The 24,413-nt window shown below is 40.0% G+C and overlaps 1 protein-coding gene across 1 annotated transcript in view; it reads left to right on the forward strand.

The window, feature by feature from the left end:
• The window catches only part of LOC128739484 (endothelin-converting enzyme homolog), a 78,072-nt gene extending 57,485 nt beyond the window's left edge, over nucleotides 1–20,587 (forward strand). Inside the window, exons 3-14 of the mRNA XM_053834978.1 lie at nucleotides 830–946; nucleotides 1,273–1,367; nucleotides 17,646–17,942; nucleotides 18,000–18,258; nucleotides 18,321–18,570; nucleotides 18,632–19,312; nucleotides 19,367–19,526; nucleotides 19,609–19,657; nucleotides 19,867–19,934; nucleotides 19,997–20,127; nucleotides 20,183–20,347; nucleotides 20,411–20,587. Coding sequence (XP_053690953.1) covers nucleotides 830–946; nucleotides 1,273–1,367; nucleotides 17,646–17,942; nucleotides 18,000–18,258; nucleotides 18,321–18,570; nucleotides 18,632–19,312; nucleotides 19,367–19,526; nucleotides 19,609–19,657; nucleotides 19,867–19,934; nucleotides 19,997–20,127; nucleotides 20,183–20,347; nucleotides 20,411–20,587 — 2,449 coding nt within the window. The remainder of the gene's footprint in view (nucleotides 1–829; nucleotides 947–1,272; nucleotides 1,368–17,645; nucleotides 17,943–17,999; nucleotides 18,259–18,320; nucleotides 18,571–18,631; nucleotides 19,313–19,366; nucleotides 19,527–19,608; nucleotides 19,658–19,866; nucleotides 19,935–19,996; nucleotides 20,128–20,182; nucleotides 20,348–20,410) is intronic.
• Nucleotides 20,588–24,413: the final 3,826 nt, after the last annotated feature.

A 24,413-nucleotide genomic window follows, 5' to 3' on the forward strand; every position in this document is an offset into this window, starting at 1 on the left:
TTACTCGTCTTGTTGATTAAATTCTCGGAATAGCAACATAAACGGATACCAACCCTGTTTGCTATCGAACGAGCCATCTGTTGATTCGATAATATTGGTATAAAAACTGTTATTCCAGCGGAAAAGCTCGCTCAAATTAAAATTCCGACGAACCAGTGACCTTCTTTCGGTCGCTTTCGCTTCGGTTGAAAGTGATAACAAACTTTTATTTTTACAAGTCTGTTATCAATTTGAATCAACAACCAAGTGATTACTTTCATGAATATGTAAAAGACATGTCTCTGCAGGTGATATCAATTTGATTTACATTGGTATTATTAAATTATTATTTTCGATAATCTAGTTAAACAAAGTTGACATAAAAATGTACTCACTATCATCAATATCAATCGGTCTGGAGCTAAGCCCATAACGTAATTATTTACTTATGAAACCAACAAATTAAACCACACATCAAATGACACATTCCCACGTCCGCTGCCAAATCAATGTTCAAATACAGACCCCTGGCCCTTCCAGTTTTCCCAGAAAAATCTACACACTAATATACTAATCATCAATAAACCTGACAGTTATAACTTCCCCGACTCGATAATAGTTAAACACATTCAATTTGGCACCGCCGCCACCGTCGCAATGTTCAACCCCTGTCTCACTGCACCTTAATACCATTGTACGTATATTTTCCTTTTCACGCTCCGTCCACGCGGACACTCAACGCATTTCCGTTCCGATCGATGATGGTTTCCGGCTCTCCCCCACCGACGCGACCCCACATCATCCACCCCACAGGCCAACTGTCCAGCAAGATAAACAATGCAAATCACAGCAACAGCGGCGGTGGCCGACCACTCACCAACAGCACCAACACGCAATCGGATGCCGGAAACGGTATTAACACCACTGCCACTGGCCGGAATCCCTACCTGGTGGGGGTGCAATCAAGGTAATGATGAGTCGTTGAGTGCAGTTGGAAAACGTTCGCTTTGTTGGTCCACATTTTCACTGGAAAAGAAGCCGGTATCGAACAAAAGCGAAATCGTTTATTAGCTGTATTTCTGTCTGTATTTCGTTTGTAGCCGTTTTTCTCCTCTTTCTAGGTGAAGACAGGATAGTAGTTCTTTATGCTTGTCATTGTTTGATATTGCATTCTATTGTTTGACTAATAGTTTGTGATGTTGAAGTTTATAAGACTTTCGTAAATAATAGTTATTTATCATCAATTATTGATTTTTTCCATTTTATTTTCCTATTCAATGGTTTGGAATACAGATTTCGCCGGCGTTACTACCACAAAACCATCTTCATCGTACTGATCGTGGTGATCGTGATTCTACTTATTGGACTCATTGTCGTTGCCTGTCTATGTAAGTATGTGCAAAATTATTGAGTAAAATTGTGCTGTTTCCCTGAAGTTGCGTGTTAAATGCTGATTTCGAGAAAAAGGTTATAGCTCAAATTTTATAACTGCTATGAAAAGTCTGCTCACCTGCTTCAGAAAGCTTTAGTGCTGAGCTTGATCTAACTAACCAGTCGTCAAATGTTCGAATTTCGACTGTTAAAGTTAATGGGATCGTTGCGTCAGCCCCGTTATTGTCCTGTATTCTTAATAGCTGATTGAAGTCTTTCGAATAAGAACAGAAGGTCAACTTTCGAAAATGAAATATGGCACCTAGACTTTACTTACTTTTGTGTTAATTGGGTTGTTTTTAACCTGTTCGAACATAAAATTTAGTAAACTAATTTTTACTACCATCATTAGTTCCACAGTTTTCTTTATCACTTAGTAATAGTGTACTTGCCATTCTTAAAATCGAGAATCCGCTGGCAGCCGGTGTCCATGCTGTTCAGAAAATCACTGGAATGCTCGGACTGTGTACTGTAAAGTTCAGTCATTTTACTGCAATGATACCAATCCTACTAGAATGCTCAAAGTCAGAGCTGGCCATTTATTGACCGAACGTAGGGACCCTCTCAATCGTTAGGTTGAATATTTTGAACTACTCTTCTGACTTTTGTCGAACAATTCAGCATGCAATACTCGTTAACATTGTTAATAGCATACAATCATGTGCTAATTCAATGTCATCGTGTCTGTTAGAATGTTTTTTATCCGTTGAGGTATAACATCAAAGATTAAACTATAGAACTCCTTGTATGAAATCAGTAGACGTGGAAAAAAAGTTAAAATTTTGATTACTATTTGAGTCACGTCGTGACTAGCGAGTAACGAATTCCAGTCCAAGTTAGCCAAAAAACTGTTCATCGCCTCGAAGTTTGCTCTGTGAAAGTCGTAATAGACGGTTTCAGCATGGTCTAAGAAACGATATTCGGGTTTCAAATCCAGTGTCAACAATAGAGGTGGATGATGCCTGCAATGCTTGGCGAGTGGTGTTGGGGCTTGCAGAATAGAACAACTGTTCGGACCGTGAGCGAACTTTATTTTTAGAGCAGCCTTTTATTTTGCAGCTAAATTGCAGATAGATTTTCATATAATAACTTTCTGACTGAGTAGTTTTTCACGATAAATCTTCTATCGAACACGACGTATAATTTTATTTCACCTGCTAATGTTAAACCTTCTGTTATACGTTTATTTGTTATGATCAATCAATTAGCTGTCTCTGAGTTCTACTTACAACTTCAAGAACGGTTAACTCCAAGTTGTCTCCTTATTAGCTTAGAAACTTCCGGCTCCTTACAGGCTGCGGTGGCGGTTTTTAAAATTAATTTGTTTACTATTGCGCAATACACATCACCTGTTACTCACTCTACTTCTGCAACGTATAATAATCTGCTATCTAGCACTTTCCAATCAAGGCAGAGCTAATTCACTGCAATTCACTACTTATTTTATTTACTATTTGACTATTAACTATTTTATCAAACGATTTTAATTTTCAATTAATCACCTTTTCGAACTAAGTTTGTTTTGATTTCATATGCGAACAAAGATTTGTCTTATGCAGGGTGTGGTTATTCTATCCTGTGATTGTGGTGACGTTTGCTTACCAATGAGCTATACGGCAGGTGTACTGCACTGAGTTTAGTACACGGTGCCCCAACAGCTCCCCCCTGTAACTCTTGCGCAAGCCACTATAAGCTAGAGTTCACACATCTTATTTCTGGCACCGCTAACTTTGTCACCGGCCGACGAAATAGTCCATTAGCCGTACGCACCATCGCCTGTCTTACTCTTCCATCTAACCTTTTGATCACTTCTTGAACTAGTCCACGTATCCGGCATCTACGGTTGTCTGCATCTGTAATGAAAACCAACTCATCCTCAACAATTGGCTCTGATTCGGTAAGTCACTTCTGTCTCTGATTGATCGTTGGCAAATACTCTACTAGCCAGCGTTACCAAAGCTTATCCGCTAACCCCTGTGATCGCTTATAATTGTTGCGCAGCATTTCAGCATCCACCGTTACCGTTTTAAAAGGTTTTAAAAGGAGTATCTGCCGATTCTTGCGGAATGTATGTGAGTGGTCTTGAATTAATCATGTCCTCAGCCTCAGCCAAGGTAGTCAGCAGCACTTCATCAGTCAAACGCCGGCCGTTGCCCAAAACTTCCATGGCTACCTTAACCGATCGAACAAGCCTCTCCCATGCTCCTCCCATATGTGGTGCAGAAGGAGGATTGAAGTTCCATCGAGTCCTTGCGTCCGTAAAGGTTTCGCTACATCCTTCATTTATATTCTTAGTTACTTCTTTACTAGCTCCGACAAAATTCATCCCATTATCAGAGAAAAATTCGATCGGCATTCCACGCCGACAAATGAAACGACGAATAGCCATCACGCAAGCCTGAGTTGAAGGACTGTGTGCCACCTCTAAATGTATTGCTCTAGTTGTTAGGCAGGTGAACAATGAAACCCACCGGTTTTCTTCGGTTCGGTTCGGAATGGTCGCAGGTTTGGAGTAAGACGTTGAATTGGTAACGAGGCCATTCTCGGAACGTTAATTCGACATTTATACACTATACACCATACACATTTCCGCATTACCTGTTTAATTTCTGCTCTCATACATGGGATATAAAATCGCTGAGAGTTCCTGGAAACACTGCATGGCGAACAGTTAGGTTTTGTTACCGCGTATGTTCTAGAAAGTTTTTCGGTGTGTTGCAACGCGAGTGGAAGTGATTGCTAGTGTGCCAAATGAAGAATAGCGATCAATTTCATCATAGAGAATGAAGAATGCCATATATTCCTATTGAACTGTAATATAGTTTTTGGTTTATGTTTGCCGGTCATCGAGTCAACGAGTTGCCATGTTAACGAAAGAAGCAAAGCAACGAGGGATAAGTATTAGTATTATTTCATACAGGGTTACAAATTAATTCAACACTAAATGCATCAAGTTAAACACTCCAACATGTATCCATTTTCATATTTCATATAATTATTTTAAACATACTAACTTAAATGCAAACATTAAATTCTTTCTTAGTGATAACAGTTATTGAAATCATACTAATTACAAGCTTTCCGATATCAATACATCTGCAGCCCCCTCGCGAAGCAAGTGCTGCACCGCACCGATCCATTACCGTTTATCCTACAGACAGATTCTTATTAGAACTAGTTACCTCTCTCTCTTTCTCATATTTGCACTTGCGACTGTAAAATACCTCTCTTTCTCTTATATAGTGTCACGTTTTTTTGGCGAAGTAGATATGGTGTGAAGCGTGGGAGGATATTGTCATTTTCGATTTTATTCGTCTGCTATCCGCGTGCGCATGTCGTTGAACACCATTGACTGATTTTTGTTTCGTAAATGCAGTTACATGAGCTCACTGTGCTTCCAGGTCGAGCATTATATTGCGGGACGGTAAATCGGCATTGTGCAGATTTCATAAAAGTGTTTAACGTTGGCTTGGCTTTGGATGCTTTGAATAGATTCTTTTGATGGTTGTTTGGAAGACCTGTGAATTCTCAGCTGTGAATAGGTTTAGTGCAAATGTGTTTTAAGCAAATTTGGATAATTTGACATTTTCTCAGTCAACTGAAAACTATGTATTGTCTGTCGTTTCGTTTTTTATGTTGTTCAGAGCTCTAGATATATGGAATTTTGCCTGTTTGGGGACGCGATAGGTAACTTTTTCGACACGTACAGAGTGGTCGTGCGGTTCTGAGTACACTTAGGTATCAGGCTTTCACTTTAATCTGTAGACTTCGTATGCGGTTTTTGCCGCCACACCGCATCAACTATTAGAAGCATATAATTTCCTTCAATATATTTCTTATATCGCGTGATAAAGATAATAATAACTACCTACTAGTTTAAAATTGTAATAAGTAGCCAGTTTCATCCATGTTACCGAGAGTTATGAATGAAGCGAAATATTGATTTATTTTACCCCACTACCATCTTTCGGTGAGTAGTATTTATGTTTAAACGTACTATTCGTACTATACTATGAAATACACCATCTACAGGGATGAGACATTGTCGCGGTTATGCACGATTGAGCAACACTCCCTACAGCCGGCTGTCTGGAGTTTAAATTGCTATAAATACTTTTACCTAATATATAACTCTCTGCTTAGACTTAGTAATAGTGTGAGTACTCATTCAAATTTTTCATTGGAACAAATATATTCTAAAAACTATAATAAATGAAAAAATTAAATACGATCGAATGACTAATGAATAGACGAAAAACATACCTAAAATTCTACATTTTATAAAAAACAAAAAAAGCAACGATCGCATCACTTATCAAGGTGAATCCTGATCCAACAAACCCAACCTTACTAGCAAAACTCCTTCCTGTAATCTTTGTAGGGATGCAGAGGTTAACACGGTCCCTAGAACAGCAAAGATTACACTAACATTCCTTCCCCGTTCCCACCTGATTGCAAGGACGTGGCCGGCGCAGTTATTGATCATTACTATGTCGAATCACTGAATTTTGCACAATGAGAATGATCGGTAAATCCCAACCACATTCATTTGATTCATTGTGCAATTTCACTGGTTCTGGTCAATCACTGAGTGCAACCATTGATATGTGCAATCAGTCTAAGCTAAGCTAAGCTAAGCTAAGCTACATGGGATATAAAATCGCTGCCTCAACTCATTTGCGACCGATTCGAATTGTTGATGGTAATGCTCTACGAGCTTTGCGGTAATAGGATGCTTTCTTGGGAGTACAATCGGAAAGCGCATTTCAAACGGTAGAAAGTCTGCCCGCTCCGTTCTCCCTTCATGCCGTACAATACCATTCTCATCTATTATTGGTGATAGTTTATATAGATCGCTGTCTTTTTCCGTTTTAAACGTCGTAGAATTTTTTGAACTCTGCTGAAGCATTCGAATTTCCGCTCCAAACCCTTCCGTTTGTGCCACTTTCCACAATAGCCGCTCAGTATCCTTAAATTCTTCGTGGGTCAATGGTGTTTTAATATTTGGAATTAATATTTGGACTACACCCCGTACCTTTAGAAACGTAGGAAGGCTTAAAATTGGTTTTCCTAGCTGTTTTCTACGGAGATTTGTCACAAAACGCAGCACGCAAGCTAATGTACGAACTAAAATATTCCATTTGGAAATTCTGTCCAGATCGAAAATTGGTGTTGACAACTCCTGGTCGTGAAACAGATGCGTAATTCTTCGTTTACGAAACACAGATCAGGCAAACGGTTATTTGCATTCAAAATCCCATTCAGCTGTCTCAGTCCGGCTGTTGAATATGAATCAAGCAAGGACAGTGAAGCAGGACGAAACGAGGAATGCGCAAAATCAGGAAAGCGGAAATTATTCGTATCGCTGGGCCACGAAACTGTGCTGAGGTTGAAATCGCCTACAATGACAATGCTGTCATTAGCTTCCATTTGAGAGACAACCCATTCGAGGGAGAGTGCATGTTTGTCAATTACGCTGCTGTCATTGATGCGGTCAGGTGGAAAATATACGACACATATAAAAACCGTTCCAGATTGAGACGATATCGCTCCCGACGATAGAACTCCGCCACCAGGCACTATGGTCGAAAAAGCCAAAATTCCAGACAAAAATCAATATCTCGAAAACCATTGGCTCTACATATTTCATGTATTCAGAAGATTTTGTTTAGAAAAAAAGACCTATCTTTTGGTATAATTAGTCATTAGGGTGGATCACTTTTACTCGTTATAAAATTTTGAACTTTTTTGTCTTGCGATATAGAGCAATACTTTCTACTACAGAGTTGTAAATAATTTATTTTGCAGAAACTTTGCTGAAGAAATCAAATTTGTATCTCATCTGGGTATGGCTATACAACGAATTTTCTAGATTAAGTCAGGGTAAATCTTGAAGAAGCAGTTTTTTGCTCTAATTTTTTTAGTTGAAAACCAATTTGAAAACTATGTTCAGATGACTTTTAGAGCATAAAATGATGCATTTTTTAAAACTTCTAGATAGTTGCTATCTATTGTCTAAAGGAAGATAGAGAAGTTTTCGATTCAAAATATTATAGTTTTCCACAGCTGCTCACACTTCCGTTGGCACATATTTTCGAAAACGGAATGAATGGTCTAAAAGTACGTACCTGGATCTACAAAATGCATGTAATGACATTTTTCCACACTTCTCCTGTTCTGAGAAAACGCATTTGAAAAGTGAGTATTTTTCCACATTCAGCCCGCTGTGGTCCAACGGTTCACCAATATCTACGATCCGAAGGGCCCGGGAAAAAGTTGTGTTCGAATTCTGTTATAATTGACTCCCATTATAGCTTGTTTTGTTCCATGTACCCGTAAGCGTTGCTTCAAGGGCCATCCTTTACATGTTTTTTCGCTCTGTAAACACTATAAGCACGTTTGTTTCATTACTTTCTTCTACCGTCCCCTCCATCTATTGTAAAAAAAACTACCGTTATGAAAAACAGTCGTTATAAAAAAAGAGTATTTCTACATTTTTGGAACGAAGTGTTGCGCTTGCGTAGTTTTGTTTAAGGTGTAATTAGGTGTCCATCGATTCTGCCAATTTCAAAAGCAGTATTTTTGTTTGAAACAAAAAATCTGTTCATGTGTTCTGTTCTGTTCGATATATTCGGTGTGCAGATTGGCAAAAAGAACGCAGGATTTACATTTTTGTAAACAGAATCCCGCTTTTGGGCCCAAAAACTGCTTCTGAAATTGGGCGACGAAAAGTTAATGACTGCTAGTTTCCCGTTAAGCGTGTAGATCTATCGCGTATGTTTTCTTATTTAAAAACATTCTGATCTTTTTAGAAAGAAAACTAACATAAATTCGAGGTATTCTAGAATGTTTTCAAGGTTTTTGGAATTTGCGATATTTTTTTTAATATTTTGTAAAGACAAGTATTTCCATTTTGCTTTGCCGCCTTGCAGACTGATTCTAGCAGAATAAGCTCACAGCTGCTTACTTCTACGGCTTGATAACAAGAGATTTTACGCATTCTCTCAGCACTCAATTCGGCCAAATGTTTTTAGGACGACCTATCGATACAAAAAAAATCGGGCTGCATGTTGTCCACAGCATAAAATAAAATAATTTTTGTATCTCGATGAGATTTGTTTAATGAGGATGCGGTATCAATCGATGAAGTAGTCGGGACATCATAATCATTGGATATTATTGCAATATTTTCAAAACTTTCTCCAGGAATTTGTAATGGCGCGTTGAAATATTTCTCATTGTACTTAAAAACTTGTGTTGTGCGTTGTTAATACTTCAAATAATTCCTATTGAAGAAAAAGGCATGTATCCCTTACAATTGCACAATTTTTTTTTTCGATTCCACCGGCATGTCCTTCTTTACGACACTGTATGCTTTGAAAACTTCATCACATACTTTTCGGATTTTTTCGACGGAGTTTCCTTGCGTATTTTTTCACAAAGAAAACAATTCGCGTTTGTCCATTCCTTTAAAAGTACCTCCAATATTATTGACGTAGGACTACGTCTTTGTTTACTATCTGGGACTGGGTAGCACTTTGTGAAAACGGAAATAGAAATGTAACGTTGGAATGAAAGATTTCAAATGCTAATAACTACTAAACTACTGAACGAAACTGAACAATTTATATGTCGTTGGAAAGATAAAATGGCCAGCAATTTTATGGAGTGGGCGGGAAAGCAATTTTATGGACGGCGTAAGAGGGGGGGCTCCTATACAAATTAAACACAAATTTTCTCAAAACTCGAGAACTAATCAAGCAAATGGAACCAAATTAGGCATGCAGGGGTTTTAGAAGGTAGGTTTTTTTCTATGGTGTACTGAGACCCCTTCCCCTTCTAAGAGGTGGGGCTCCCATACAAATGAAACACAAATTTCCTCATAACTCGAGAGCTAATCAAGCAAATGGAAACAAATTTGGCATGTAAGGGTTTATGGAGGTATGAATTTATTTTATGATGGTTTGAGACCCCTCACCCCTGTGGTAGGAGGATAAGGACTCTCTTACAAATAAAACAGAAATTTTTGCGTATGTGCCATATTTTCTGCTGTGTAACAAGCGGTAAGCTGTGAAAGTAAACTAGTAAAACCTTCTCGGAGCAAAAGACAGCGAATCTAAGCAGTTAACTTTCATGCCTCTTGCCATTCATGTCGAAAGAGGACATTCGAATGGCACGTCATATTTACGATGAACGTACTTTGGCTTTAATGTTATTTATAACCAAGCGAGCAAAAGTAAGATTATTGAAACATGTCAAACTACGCATAATCATATTCAATACAATAATCTGTGGGCTGGTCATTCATTACTATGTCAACTTTTATGATACACACAAGTGATTTTTAAAAGAAATCTTCTATGTCTTAATGGCTGCAGGCGTTGTACTTATGAACCCCCGTCCACGTATTTTCAAAGCCACCATTGCATTCAATGAAGAATTAAATCTGAATATTTCGCTCTTCTCTTTTAAACAATGGCACTCATAGATTCTTATAAACATATAGTCCTACGTCACCCATTCGTACAGCCCTTAGGGCTGTATACCTTGTAGTTTTCTTTAATAAAAAGGTTTTAAAGCGTCGTTTTTTAACTTACCTGCGATATTTATAACGGTAGTTTTTTTTACAATAGATGGAGGGGACGGTAGAAGAAAGTAATGAAACAAACGTGCTTATAGTGTTTGCAGAGCGAAAAACCCGATTTAATCCACCCAGTGGTGAAAGGAACCTTTGTTATACGGTCTTACTTGCTATTTGAGATAGAAATCGACACGTCTTCGGAACATAATTCATCTATTGGTTATCGTTGCGTAGTGCGTTGGTTTACATAAAATTTTTGAAAATTGATTAAGTTAACAATATTTGAACAAAATAGGAACACTTTTAAATTTTGATACATCCTTTTTTCATGAAATTGCTGAGTAAGGATAAGTAAGTTGTTATTAATCTGAGTTATTAGTTTATAGTTTTTTGAACTATGCATAGTTTCCTGTAATGCCATTCTATTTAAATCACATGAATAGAGTTTTCTTGAATAATTTTCATCAATTTTTATTAACTCAAGCTGTTGTATTTTATACAACACGTGTAGGTTTTTCAACGCCATATTGTTATAAAGTTACAAATCGTTGTTTAACTAACGTATATTCTTCAACAAACTTATTGTGAGCAAAATGTCATAATTATTCAATGCATTAATAATTTAAATTGTTGGGAAAATTTATGCAGCAAAACTATCAGCAAATGTAAAATGTTTAAAATGTATCCGTCTGCTGGTAGTCGAGTGATTCGGAGTCAAAATTAGGGTATTCTTTATAATCAAAGTTCTACGGTTCCTAAACAAGCAAACATACAGGTATATTATTTTCAGCAAAGTTGTGTATTTTTACTATTTGTACAAATTTGTAGTACATGAAAAAGTCATACAACAATTACAAAAAGAGGAAAAATAGAAAAACTGGTTTTACAAATTCATATACAATAAATAAGATATTTCTATCTTCTCTGCAGAGATAGAAGGGTACTATCTTTACTAAATAAATACTAAATAAATATGTAATAATATGCTCTATAACTTTGCAGAACACATCAATGTGTTATATTGACACTGAAGAAAAATATTTTTTATATTTCATTTTTAGGGGGATTAATTAAAATTTAAATTCCACCAGGCGATAGAGCTTTCAATTTCAAGAAAATCTTCCAAAGGTTCGATGAACCTAAAACCAAGTTTTCCCAGTCAAAACTCTAGTGCACACGTTTTCTTTGGTTTGGGGCTATTGTGCGCGCGAGTAACTGTCTTACAAAAGTTGGCGCGAGTGTTCGAGGGTTAATATCTTTTAACCGGTAAAACCAATTCTTATGAAATTTTGCATATATATTCGTGGTGTCAAAACCTCTCGTTTGATATTAAAATAATTGAAATTAGGTAAATTATGTAGGTTAAAATCATTATAAATTATTGTTAATTTTGGTGTGGTGTATACGGTTGCTCATAACTTTCGAATTAAACGTCCAATCAAAAAACCATTCAATAGTGATCTATTAGGACATATTATCTTTCAAATGAGACTAATAGCATACAAATCGGTTTGGCCATCTCTAAGAAACAGGCGATAATTATTACCTTGTCAAAACAGGGTTTTTAAGCATAACTTTTAAACTACTTGTTTGTATTCAATTGAAAATTCCTGAACAATTTAGCTTTAATAATGGCTTTCATTTGATACTAAGATCGTTGAAATCGGTCATGTATTTCCGAAGAAACCAGTGTCACGTATTTTTCACATTTTTGCTTATAACTTTTAAACGAAATGTCGTATCACGAAACAACTCAATAGTGATCTACTAGACAATAACACCTTTCAAACAAAAGTAATAGCGAACCGTTCGGTTCAGCCATCTCTGAGAAACAGGCGATAGAAAAAATCATTACATACATACACACACACACACACACAGACATTGCTCAAATCGTCGAACCCTATCGATTGGTATTTGTGACTTGGCCCTCCGGGCCTCGGATCAATTTCGTGTTTTTCGACCAATTTTTAAACCTTTGTTATAGTATAACAAAGGTAAAAACATGTAAAGGATGGCCCTTGAAGCAACGCTTACGGGTACATGGAACAAAACAAGCTATAATGGGAGTCAATTATAACAGAATTCGAACACAACTTTTTCCCGGGCCCTTCGGATCGTAGATATTGGTGAACCGTTGGACCACAGCGGGCTGAATATGGAAAAATACTCACTTTTCAAATGCGTTTTCTCAGAACAGGAGAAGTGTGGAAAAATGTCATTACATGCATTTTGTAGATCCAGGTACGTACTTTTAGACCATTCATTGCGTTTTCGAAATATGTGCCAACGGAAGTGTGAGACGCTGTGGAAAACTATAATATTTTGAATCGAAAACTTCTCTATCTTCCTTTAGACAATAGATAGCAACTATCTAGAAGTTTTAAAAAATGCATCATTTTATGCTCTAAAAGTCATCTGAACATAGTTTTCAAATTGGTTTTCAACTAAAAAAGTTAGAGCAAAAAAACTGCTTTTTCAAGATCCACCCTGACTTAATCTAGAAAATTCGTTGTATAGTGATACACAGATGAGATACAAATTTGATTTTTTCAGCAATGTTCCTGCAAAATAAATTATTTATAACTTTGTAGTAGAAAGTATTGCTCTATATTGCAAGACAAAAAAGTTAAAAATTTTATAGCGAGTAAAAGTGGACCACCCTAATGACTAATTATACCAAAAGATAGGTCTTTTTTCTAAACAAAATCTTCTGAATACATGAAATATGTAGAGCCAATGGTTTTCGAGATATTGATTTTTGTCTGGAATTTTGGCTTTTTCGACCATAGTGCCAGGCTTGGCATACACTTTTCGCTTCGATTTTGCTCTTTTGATTACTGCATCTCAGCCAAGCAAAATTTGAAAAAGTGATGTATGGGACGTTTGTAGAATTTGTTATTATCTACAATATTGCTGAAGTAAGCTTTACTGTGCATTTTGTATTGATGGCGCTATAAGGCTGCTACCCTCTTGGTAGCAAAAAGAGCGCTCTTTTTGCTACCAACGACATTGCTGCGCTACAGCGCCGTAAATACTAAAGATAAAACTTCACTTTCTTCAGCAATATTATAGATAATTACTAGCTTTACAAATGCCTCATACACCACTTTTTCAAATTCTGCTTGGCTAAGGAGCAGTAATCAAAAGAGCAAAATCAAAGCGAAAAGTGTATGCCACACGGGTAGAAATTTGATCTCCAAAACGAGCACTCATGACTCATGATTCCCGGTTTCTAGCTCATGATTTATGAAAATACACCATGAATAAAAATCATGATATCACGAGCTTCTTGCAGTACAACACAACGCAAAATCATGAACTCTGTCTGATATGGCAGTTCAGTCATGATTTGATATGAATTCACATTTCATGATTTTATGATTTCATTCATGGCATCGGAATCAAATTTCTTTCCGTGCAAGCCTGTCCGCCACCAGAGCTTTTGTGCCAATAAACCGAGTACGTGTCGTCGAACAGTTGCTTCGATAGTGTGCTGTTCTTCAACCAAGTTTCCGTGAAAGCGTAGATATCGTAGCATGCGTCACTGCAAGCAAGCTGGTACTCAGCAAGAGAACTATTAATACCACCAATATTCTGGTAGTATTGAAGAACTTGCGATGTGGTGGCTGATAGAACTACTGACGTCGAGTTGACGTCAGACGGAAGTGGAGGCGATATCAGGTCGAGCAACGTCCCGCATGTTGAAGATAAAAGGCTGTTTCTTCTATTATAGCATCATAAACGTGCGTTGTCCACACGAAGGTAGACCTGACGACGAGAAGGAAACGTTCTAGGTGCAGCTGGAGGCAACGTACGACAGATGCTCAGGACGGGACATCAAGATCGTCATCGGGGATGTACGCCCATCAGGTCGGCAGAGAAGCAATATATAGACCGGTGATCGGGCCCCATAGCCTGCACACCGACACGAACGATACCGGTCAGCGATGCATCAACGTTGCAGCTTACCGCGGCTTGGATATCAGAAGCACTTTCTTTCCTCGCAAAGAGCTCCCGTAGTACCTGCTTCATAACAGCCCAGTATTTTTCGATGGGCCCAAGTTCCGGTGTGTTGAGGGAGTTCATGTCCTTGGGTACGAAAGTAACCCCGTTGACTTTGTACCATTCAAGGACATTCTTTGAATAGTGGCACGAAGCTAGATCCGACCAGAAGATCGTAGGGCCCTCGTGTTGCTTCAACAAAGGAAGCAGATGTATCTGTAGACACTCCTTGAGGTAGATCTACCCGTTTACAGTCCCGGTAGTCACAATCGGGGCACTTCGTTTGCCACATAAGCAAATTGCTTGCCAAATCATGTATTCTTTTGCAAATTTTGAAAGTTTCTGCTTCCTTATTTCCTCCGGAAAAATGCTGACCTCCCTCCCCGGATTCATTTAGATGGTGATGAAATCGAGGTGGTAGAAGAGTTCGTGTATCTGGGCTCACTGGTTACCGCAGTTAACGACATCAGCAGAGAAATACCAAGACGCATTATGGCAGGAAATCGTGCCTACTTTGGACTCCGTAGGACGTTGCGATCGAACAACATTCGCCACCGCACGAAGCTAACAATCTACAAGACGCTGATTAGACCGGTTATCCTTTACGGCCATGAGACATGGACTATGCTCATGGAGGACCAACGCGCCCTTAGCGTTTTCTAACGGAACGTGTTGCGCACCATCTACGGCAGAGTGCAAATGGAAGACGGAACGTGGAGGAGGCGAACGAACCATGAATTGCATAAGCTGCTCAGAGAACCACCCGTCGCTCACACCGCAAAAAGCAGTCGCCTGCGATGGGCTGGGCATGTCGTGAGGATGTCGGACGACAACCCGGTTAAAAAAGTTCTCAATAATGATCGGACTGGAATGAGATGGCGGGGTGCGCAGCGAGCAAGATGGATCGATCAAGTGAAAGGCGACCTGCGGACCCTACGCAGACTACGTGGTTGGCGAATTGCGACCATGGACCGAGTGGAATGGAGACGATTTCTCCTCCAGAACATCAAACTTGTGCTGGCCGGTGAAGAACAATAACCCCGGAAGCTGCCGGAAGTCCACTTTAGCATAAGTGGGCGCGTGAATGCCCTCTAGAAAATAGTTCCTTGCTGGCGGTACGTGCCGGGAACCAACGGTGGGAACATGGTTTCAGGGAAAACGCGTTCAAAGTTTCGTACAGCAATGGACTTCCCTTGAGGTGATTCCACAATATTTGCCATAAGTTTTGAACGAGATCAAATATCAAAAAATCTTTTTGGCATGATATTTCTGAAGGTATAAGCGTCCCGAAAATGCAAAAAAATAAAATTCCATTTTTCCGATTTTCCAGAATAGGGTCCCCCCTTAACCACAAGACTTACAGTTGAGTACACGATTCCGAGTTGTTTTCCGATGTCCCGATAAGATAGTTGAGAATTTTCCAGATGCTTGCGCAAAACCAATTCGCCACGTTCCTTTTCGGGTGACGCCATTTTTTCCAATTTTCGAAAAAAACTGACAGCGATAAAAATACTATATAAACTATACACTCTAAACTATTCCTAACCAAATTTTCAAGGGAAAATACACTATGGGTAATTTTCTACAGCGTTTCTTCCGTGGTGCAATTTGATGTGGAACATCCTTTAATCAGACCGGTCGTCCTCTACGGATTTGAGACAGTAACTTTGCTTGTGAAAGATACATGTGAATTTGCTGTATTTGAATGAAAGGTGTGGTGGGCTATTTTTGGCGGAGTACAAACGGATAGCGGAGAGTGGCGTAGGCGTATGAACTACGAACTGTAGGCACTACTTAGACAGATTTCCATCGTACACCTAGCGAAAGTTGGGAGACTACCGTGGGCTAGTTACGTCACTAGGAAGCCAGATGACTGTGCAGAGAAATATATTCTCTTGAAGAACTCCACCGGCATAAGGAATAGAATAACCAGGCACAACGGGGAACGTTGCGTCAATAAAGGAACGTCGCGGTCTGCTCGAGTCACTATACTATAGTCCTTTGTATGCTGGTAACTTAATCGATTAAATAACGGAAATAGTGATGTATACAAGTTAATTCCGTTTAAGTGCTTCGTTGTCTTTGAATTAGTTTTGAAGGGAGGTAACTTGGAAGGGAACACGTGGAAAGTACATTCGGTAAGAGGGCAAGTAAAAAATAAACGGAAAATTGATGCTTTATTTAAGAGTCTGCGCCACTTAAGTCCCGGACAATAAAAAACAAACGAGGTGTACTTTAATACAGATAGAAAGCCATTGGAAAAGGAGACCTTAGAAATTTGTTTTTGCGAATCCTTTCTTTGGTTCTTCGAATTTTTTCTCGCTGGATTATTTTTATGCGGATTTCACGCTGTTAGTTGAAGAAACTTATATGCAACTAAAATTGGTTCTATATCAGTTATAACAACTGCTTTACAACAACTATGCTAGCAGGGTTGTCTACTACGTTGGCAAGTTATCTGTAGAGCTTGTCAGAAGCTTTCTGGATGCAGCAGTATATTTCGGTCGTGGTGTCGATACAGACGCAGTAACTGGAATCAGCGAGGTAACCTAATTTATTTGGAAGGACCACGTCGCCGTCGATTTGACGCCGATCAGGAGTATCTCGGTAAACAGGTCGGCTAATAACAGTCGGCGTTGGCTACGATGAAATCCGAACACGTTTGTAAGTAAGAGTAAGTACAAGAATGATGGGTCGAGCAGAGCCATCTACTTACCGAAAACAGATAGAAATTGAAAAGCATTCATGATGAGAAACGCGTGCGTACGAATTTGAGTGAGGATAATAGCTAGGAACGTGAACTGTGGGAAAATAAAGTAACAGGACTGTCATTGGATTTGTGGATAACTGTCGTTGACTGATTTAGAAAAATCAAACTTTATTTCGTCACATGCACTAAGGCGTAAAGGGGTCCCAGATAAGCTAGTCCATATCATCGAAGCTCAGTGTGTGACGTTCGCGTGCGAAGTGCTGCATAACAGTCAGATCTGATATGCCTAGCAAGCTTGATAATTTTGATAACTCCTACAGCTCCGCAGGCCGCCAATCCAAATCGATATAGGAATGAACACTTACAGTTCTTCCGATTTCACAGAATCGATGTAAGAGGTATGGAGATGAACGTGTTTCAATATCTTGGCAGCCCTATATAGATACACGGATCAGGAAAGCTAGAGATATCAAGAGAACCGAATCCTCGCAGCTTTTGTTTTGAGAGGTCTGAAAGTTTTCTACCCAGTTATACGGTTAAAATCATTGATACCATTAGCGTCTGTCAATCCGTGAAGCATGGAGACTGCGTGACTGCTATTTCTTTTCACACCATTCGGATATCTCATCTACTATCTTAATGTATCAGTTGGAATCGGCAAGAGTAGCACAAAATAGCCTAATCATTTTGTTGGGAAACCATGTTCAAGTATAATCTACTAATACTTATTTCGCTTAACTTAATCGTACGCTGCATTGAAGGTGAATCATCTGCAAATTGTATTCTCTTAATTTATCATGAATCTTTCGCGAAGTAAATGTTTAGACCATTGTAGAGGTCTTCTCTCTCTCTCTGTCGCTAGGCGTGCTTCCGAATGTTTCGTTTCACAGAGATTTTTCCGTTTTACTTCTTCTCAAAATAATCTTTTCTTTCACTCAGTGCACTTTCCACCACATGTCTGCCACAGCGCGGACTGCCTTCGTGCGGCTGCAGCCTTCAAGCAGAGCATGGACACCCGCGCGGATCCGTGCGATGATTTCTACCGGTACACGTGCGGCAACTGGGCCGACGATCATCCCCGACCGGACACCTACAGCAGCTACGATTGGTTCAGCGAACGGCAGTCCAGGATTCTGCGCAACATTCGACAATATCTGCAGCTGAATGATACCGCCAGCGATGATCCGAAGTCGGTTAAGCAGGCTCGGGGGATGTACCGAGCGTGCATGAATTTGAGTAAGTTGTGAAAGAGTTCGGTGAGTTTGATAGCGGAAATTTGATTTGTTTTTGTAGCTGCCATGGATGCTCTTGGTTATGAGCCAGTTTTTAGTTTGTTGGACGATTTTTATTTACCGAGTTATCCAACAATACTAAACATCACGGACACCAACTACGAAGACTACAATTTCGATTGGGTTCGATCTTTAGCCAAAATAAGACAACTATTCGGAATGGATATTTTGATTGGGTTTGATGTGTTCCCCGATCCAAAGGATCGGGATTACAATAAACTGGTGCTGGGAACCCCCGAAAAGGAATCCGATTTACCATTGTCAGTAATATTTTCTCTTCAGTAGATTAATAAATGGTTTCACACCAAGTTTTGTTTTGCAGCAACGAAAATGTCTTGAAACAAATCATGAATGCAAAACACAAGATCATGGTAAGTGAAACCAAAGAGGATGATGACGATGACGATGTCGAAGGAGACACGGACTACATGAAAGCATATAAAACCTTCATGATTGGAACTATGAAGATCTTAGTCAACAGTACCGATCCAAAAATTGACCTAGATTCTTTTTCGGAAAGCTTTACAAAAGCAGCTGACATCTACGTTAGGATGTCGAAGGTGATATCAAAGGTTTACTGAAAGTTAATTCAAATCCATTTCGTCGCACACTAATGGTCTGTCGTATTTACAGCTAGACAAAATAGCGGAAAATGCCTCCAAGAGCAACCAACCGGAGGATTCGCTCAATGTTCAAGATCTGGTAAATACTACGGTTCGGGAACTACAAACACTCACCGATCAGTTTCTGGCACCTAGAGATCCAGTGCCAATTTGGGAGCAATATCTTGAAGAAGTGTTCGACGGTGTCCCAGAGGCGCAACTTAACTTGAGCGAAGACCTAATCCTTACCAGTAACGCTGATATCTACTATCTACAGCTGCTGACAGACTATCTTTCGTTAACTCCACTGGTACACATCGAACTGTTCATCTGGTGGACCGTAGTCGAAGAACTGATTCTGCACACTACGGCAGAGATCAGAAAACTACACTACGAGTACTACAAGGTGACAACCGTTACGGAGGGATTCACCCCTCGATCACTCTACTGTGCTGGAGCGGTCAACAAACTGATGGGAATGGCCGTAAGTTATGCAATCGCCGATAAGAGTTTTCTTCATGATACAAAACCCAAGATGCAACGCATGCTACGATATATTCAGGGCGCGTTCGAGCGTCTCGTTCGTGATACAACCTGGATGGATTGGAAGACCAAGCAATCTACGCTGGAAAAGTCCAAAGCCATGCGTAGTCTAATTGGTTTTCCCGAATGGATACTGAACCACACGAAGCTGGAGGAACATTACGATACGGTAATTCTTTTGGTGTAGATTTCGACTGTGATTTTGAGCTAGCAAATATTTTAGTTGGAGATTAACGATACACAACATTTGGACAATATGATGCAAATCATTCGGTTAAACAACATCAGACAACTTCGTCGCTGGCGACTGAAGAACGTTCTAAGTTGGGACACCGTCCCAACGAATGTAAATGCATTTCACACTTTTCAGGACAATGCCATTAGTGAGTACAAGTTGAACCGTAACAGACTTTCGATTGATCTTCTCCACTCTTTACCGTTCTTAACCTTTTTAACGGAGTGCAGCCATTCCGATTGCCATTCTGCAGTATCCCTTCTATCATCTGGGACTAGAGTAAGAGCGATGAGAGTTTGATGAGCAACTGTTTTGCACTCACCCATTCGAATTTTAGGCACGCACTCTACGCACACACAATAATGCCACCAACAATTCGCACGCGTGTCTTCAGAAATGCGAACACACCTGCAAATCGCTTTTTAACAGCTGTATTCTGTCCTCTTTCACCAAATTGTTAAGGTTTCCGCACATTCTGCCCTTTGCAGAGCGCTCAACTACGGATCTATTGGGACAATATTGGGACACGAGCTGACGCACGGATTTGATGATAGCGGTAAGACGCGAGACGATGTCCAATTGTTGCTCAATATTGACGGTCAATTGACGTCATTTCAGGACGTCAGTTTGACAAGGAAGGTAACCTCAAACAGTGGTGGACCAACAGTACCGTTCGGGAGTACGTCAATCGAACAGGATGTTTCGTGCAACAGTACAGTGGATATTACATCGACGAAGCGAAGGACTATGTAGGTATTGCTGAACTGTTCAATTAGTTTGAAACTAAACAAGCTTCATTGACAGATTGATGGCCAGCAAACTCTGGGCGAAAACATCGCGGACAACGGTGGCGTTCGGGAAGCTTATTATGCCTACAAAATGTACGTCCAGCGTGAAGGAACGGAACCACTTCTACCGGGATTCGAGAACTACACGCACGAACAGCTGTTCTTCATATCCTACGGAAATGTACGTACTCCAGTACAGTGGGTTGAATTGTTTCTAACAAATATTCATTAAACTTGTTTTCAGCTGTGGTGCGAATCACACACTGCTTCGGCGGCAAAATCAGCCCTGGACGACACGCACAGTCCCGGATGGGTTCGGCTGAGGGGGGTTCTCAGTAATTCGCCGGAATTCAGTCGGACGTTCGGCTGCCGACAGGGCAGCGGTATGAATCCGACCGGCGACAAGTGTCGAATATGGTGAGATACAAGCGTTTCTCGAAATTGCAAGTGTGATTAATATTAAGCAGACTAACTAACAGCAACGAGTGTGATATGAGTGCAATAAAATAGCAGATGTTTCTTTTTTACTGCAATATAATTATAGATAACTTGTTTGAACTTTGCTTTCTCTCAACATCTTTGCATATGTCGGCTTTTGCGGAACTCACATGGAACTTCCACGTATCATTGGCACAGGACAGCTCTATCAACTCGTCACGATCACGATACTCCTGCAGACGCTTTTTCCGTCTCGGAATTATGGTCATGTTGTTCCACGGTCTCCTGATTTAGGTGGTCCATTCAACTACAGTTATACTCTTCTATCACTGCTTCGCCTTTAGGGGAATAATGAGAAAAAAGGGAAACTTCCTAATAGCAAGCAGGAAAAGGGTTGGCACCACGAGATTCACCGGAAAATTTTACATTAGATCACCTATATTTTATCAGCCTGCTGGCCGTATCTTAATTGCGTCTGTTTTTTCGCTCGTTTGGCCATAGTGCAATGGGGTAGCACCATTTTAGCACTATAAATATCAAATTGTACAGCAAATTTTTAATCTGCAATATCCCAATTATACCTTTTCCAAATTTTGTTTGGCTGAGACGGTTCAACAAAATGAATCAAAACTGAGCTAAATTGATCGAGCTATCCTCGCATATCCGCGCTTGCCGTCTAAATGTCCCGATGCGAGAAACCGCCATGAATTACCTCCAACTACGCGTACTACACTTCCATCTCTAAGTCGCATGTTCCATCGTACGAGCAATGCACGTTGATTCTCCGTAGAGGGCGTAAATTAGTCAACAAAATTTGGCAATGTGGAGTACATCGCTCGTACTCTCTTCGCTTACGTTGGCCGCACTGCGAGCCGGTCTCGAAAACGGCAACACTTTAGCGTCGATGCGGCTAACTATAGACACGTTCGTGGCGCTTTCTGCAAGCCACGCGGAAACGTTCATATGTATCATACGTATATTTCGTTCTCCGGGCCACAAGGCACGCGGGAGAAGCAGTTGAATTGAATTTTGTTTGGTTTCAGGTTTGGTTTCAGGTACGCGCACCCTTGGAGGAACTGGACAGCGCATTCCAAGAAATGTTTGATTATTTTTTACCGTCGTTGGTTGTTCTATTCCCTGGCCAACGCGGCCTACTTTCGATTAGCCATGAATTGACCAGAATTCAAGCCTCCGAGTCATGGCTAGTTCCTAAAGTCGTTAAATGGAGGGTAGGGTCGTTATCACATCATCGCTAGGTTTCATACAAGTTAGCTTTTCGGTTGCCAGTGTCGGCCCACGACCGTAAACCCGCAGCCATGCTAGATCTTGTTAATGCAAAGCAAATAAGATAAAGATACTAGCTAGCTGGTTAGAGTACGGGAAGTAATCGTACCTGATAGAGTCGGAGGATTCTTTCATATTTTCGAGCTTCTATCCTCCATGCTAGAAGCGGCTCAAAACGGAATCTGATCTGTACGCGAACTGTGCACAATAGCACTTCGGCGAGAGAGGAAATCGAAGTGCCTCAGGTGGGACATCAGGTAGTGCATTACTACTTTACGGTCAGACGCACTTCCTTCCTTAGCAACGAATGTTACCTTGTTACCATCCATGCATGCAGATCACCAGATTAGTGTTGAAGGCGTGAAAAAAAAAATTTTTTGGATACCAGCGATTATAACGCAAGCTACTGAGCGTCTGCGCTTGTAACCTTAGGTTAAAAATCTCATATGAAATTAGCTTCGTCAATTTACTATGGAGATTTCAATCTGCTCGAATATCCTTAATCAAATCAAAATTCATAAGTCCACCTCTGAGCAAGCAGTCGACTGTGTGATTAATAGCCCTCTAAGCTTACGGAAGGAGGGATCACTCATAGGGGAAAATTTTCTCCGATGTGGGTGTCTAGTCTAGTCATTTCTAGTAATTAGCTACGGCCAACCGATCACTGTGTGGGTGATAACTGTGTAGGTGATTTCCACTCCGGTGGACATAATCAATCTCTTCGCCACTCATTTCGAAAGTGTGTTTGATAGCTGTACCTGCATCTCAACTGGAAACTGCAATAGCAACGCCGCTTGTACCGGAAGGCTACGTGGATTTAGGAATTTTTACTATAACAGAGGACATTGTCGTGGCATCAATGAAGAAACTTAAATCGTCGTTTGCAGCAGGCCCAGATTGCATATCATCTGTAATCTTGAAAAAGTGTTTTTCCGAGTTGTCAAAACCGCTCTCCGTGATTTTAAACAAGTCGGTGTCCAGTGGAGTTTTTCCAACTCTTTGGAAACAGTCCTTCATGTTCCCTGTTCTCAAAAAAGGCGAAAAGCGAAACATGGCAAATTATCGAGTAATTACGTCACTATGTGGTGCTTCCAAATTGTTAGAGCTACCTGTTCTTTAAGTGTAAGCGATATATCTCGGTCGATCAGCACGGTTTCTACGCTAGCCACTCGGTTAACCCAATCTACTACAGTTTACCTCAAAATACCTTAACGCCATGGAAAACCACTAACAAATTGACACTATCTACACGAATTTAAAAGCAGCATTCGATAGAATCGACCGCGATTTGTTCTTGGCCAAAATCTCTAAGCTCGGAGCCGACACGTGCCTCACACAATGGCTGCGATCTTACCTGTTTGATCGAACGCTTCGAGTTAAGCTCGGCAGTGTTGAATCCCGGGCCGTCACGAACTTATCTGAAGTTTCGCAAGGCAGTAACCTTGGTCCTTTGATATTTTTATTATAAGTGAATGATGTTTGTTTTCTGCTTCCCGATGGATGCCGCTTGCTGTATGCTGCCGACCTGAATATTTTCTTGGTTGTTAGAAACACTGAAGACTGCCGTGAGCTTCAGAAAATTCTTCATCGTTTTGTTGAGTGGTGCAAGTGGAACCGTATTATCATAAGTGTCGAGAAATGCTGTGTTGCATCATTCACGCGTTGTGAAAATCCAATACTTCACGACTATTACATCGAAGGAAGTTGTTTGGCAAAAGTTCATGAAGGAAAAGACCTAGGCGTTAGATTGATAATAAATTGAGCTTTGATGCGCATCGATCGATTATCATACAGAAAGCAAACTGCCAGCTTGGGTTTATCAAAAAATCAGAGAGGTTGTGTACAAGACACGACCGCATATATAGGTGACGCAGGACTACGTAAGTCTCTTTGTAGTGATAGTAGCATGTATCCATGCTTGTAATCATTCGATTCTTCATGTATACATGCTATATGCAACATATATACATGCTACATGCGTTGTAAGTAACATTTATCAAAGTAGTAACATTGCATACGTTCAATTCTCAAAAGATTTTGCATATGAAAACAATTTAACAAAATCAAGAACACAAACTATTGCCTTCCTGGTACCTTACTGAAATTAAAGATTGGTTTTATTACCCATGGTTACCCACGTTGAAGGGATTTTACCAATTCAATCCTATTTTATCAACAGCACATCTTTTCACTACACTTCTAAATTAAACGGCAAGCATGCGTATTCATACAGAGTCGTATTATAACCGAACACTACAGCTGAAGCACCTTTTTCCAACACAGATATCAAATTCGCTGAGGTTTAATCGTCTCGCAGTAAATAATTTGCGATCTGTTGAAACAACGAACTTGTGTCATTTTTTCTGGCACACTTTCCTAACACAGACATCAAATTGGAGTAGGTTTAATCGCGTTCGTAAGAAATCAGTTGGCACGAGGGGGCTTTGTCACTCTTTATGGCGTACTTCCCAAGCAAGGACATCAAAATGGTCTAGGTTTAATCGCGGTGTTAAGAAATCTTGTTG

This window comes from Sabethes cyaneus, chromosome 3, assembly GCF_943734655.1.
Source record: "Sabethes cyaneus chromosome 3, idSabCyanKW18_F2, whole genome shotgun sequence".
NCBI classification, from domain to species: Eukaryota; Metazoa; Arthropoda; class Insecta; order Diptera; family Culicidae; genus Sabethes; species Sabethes cyaneus.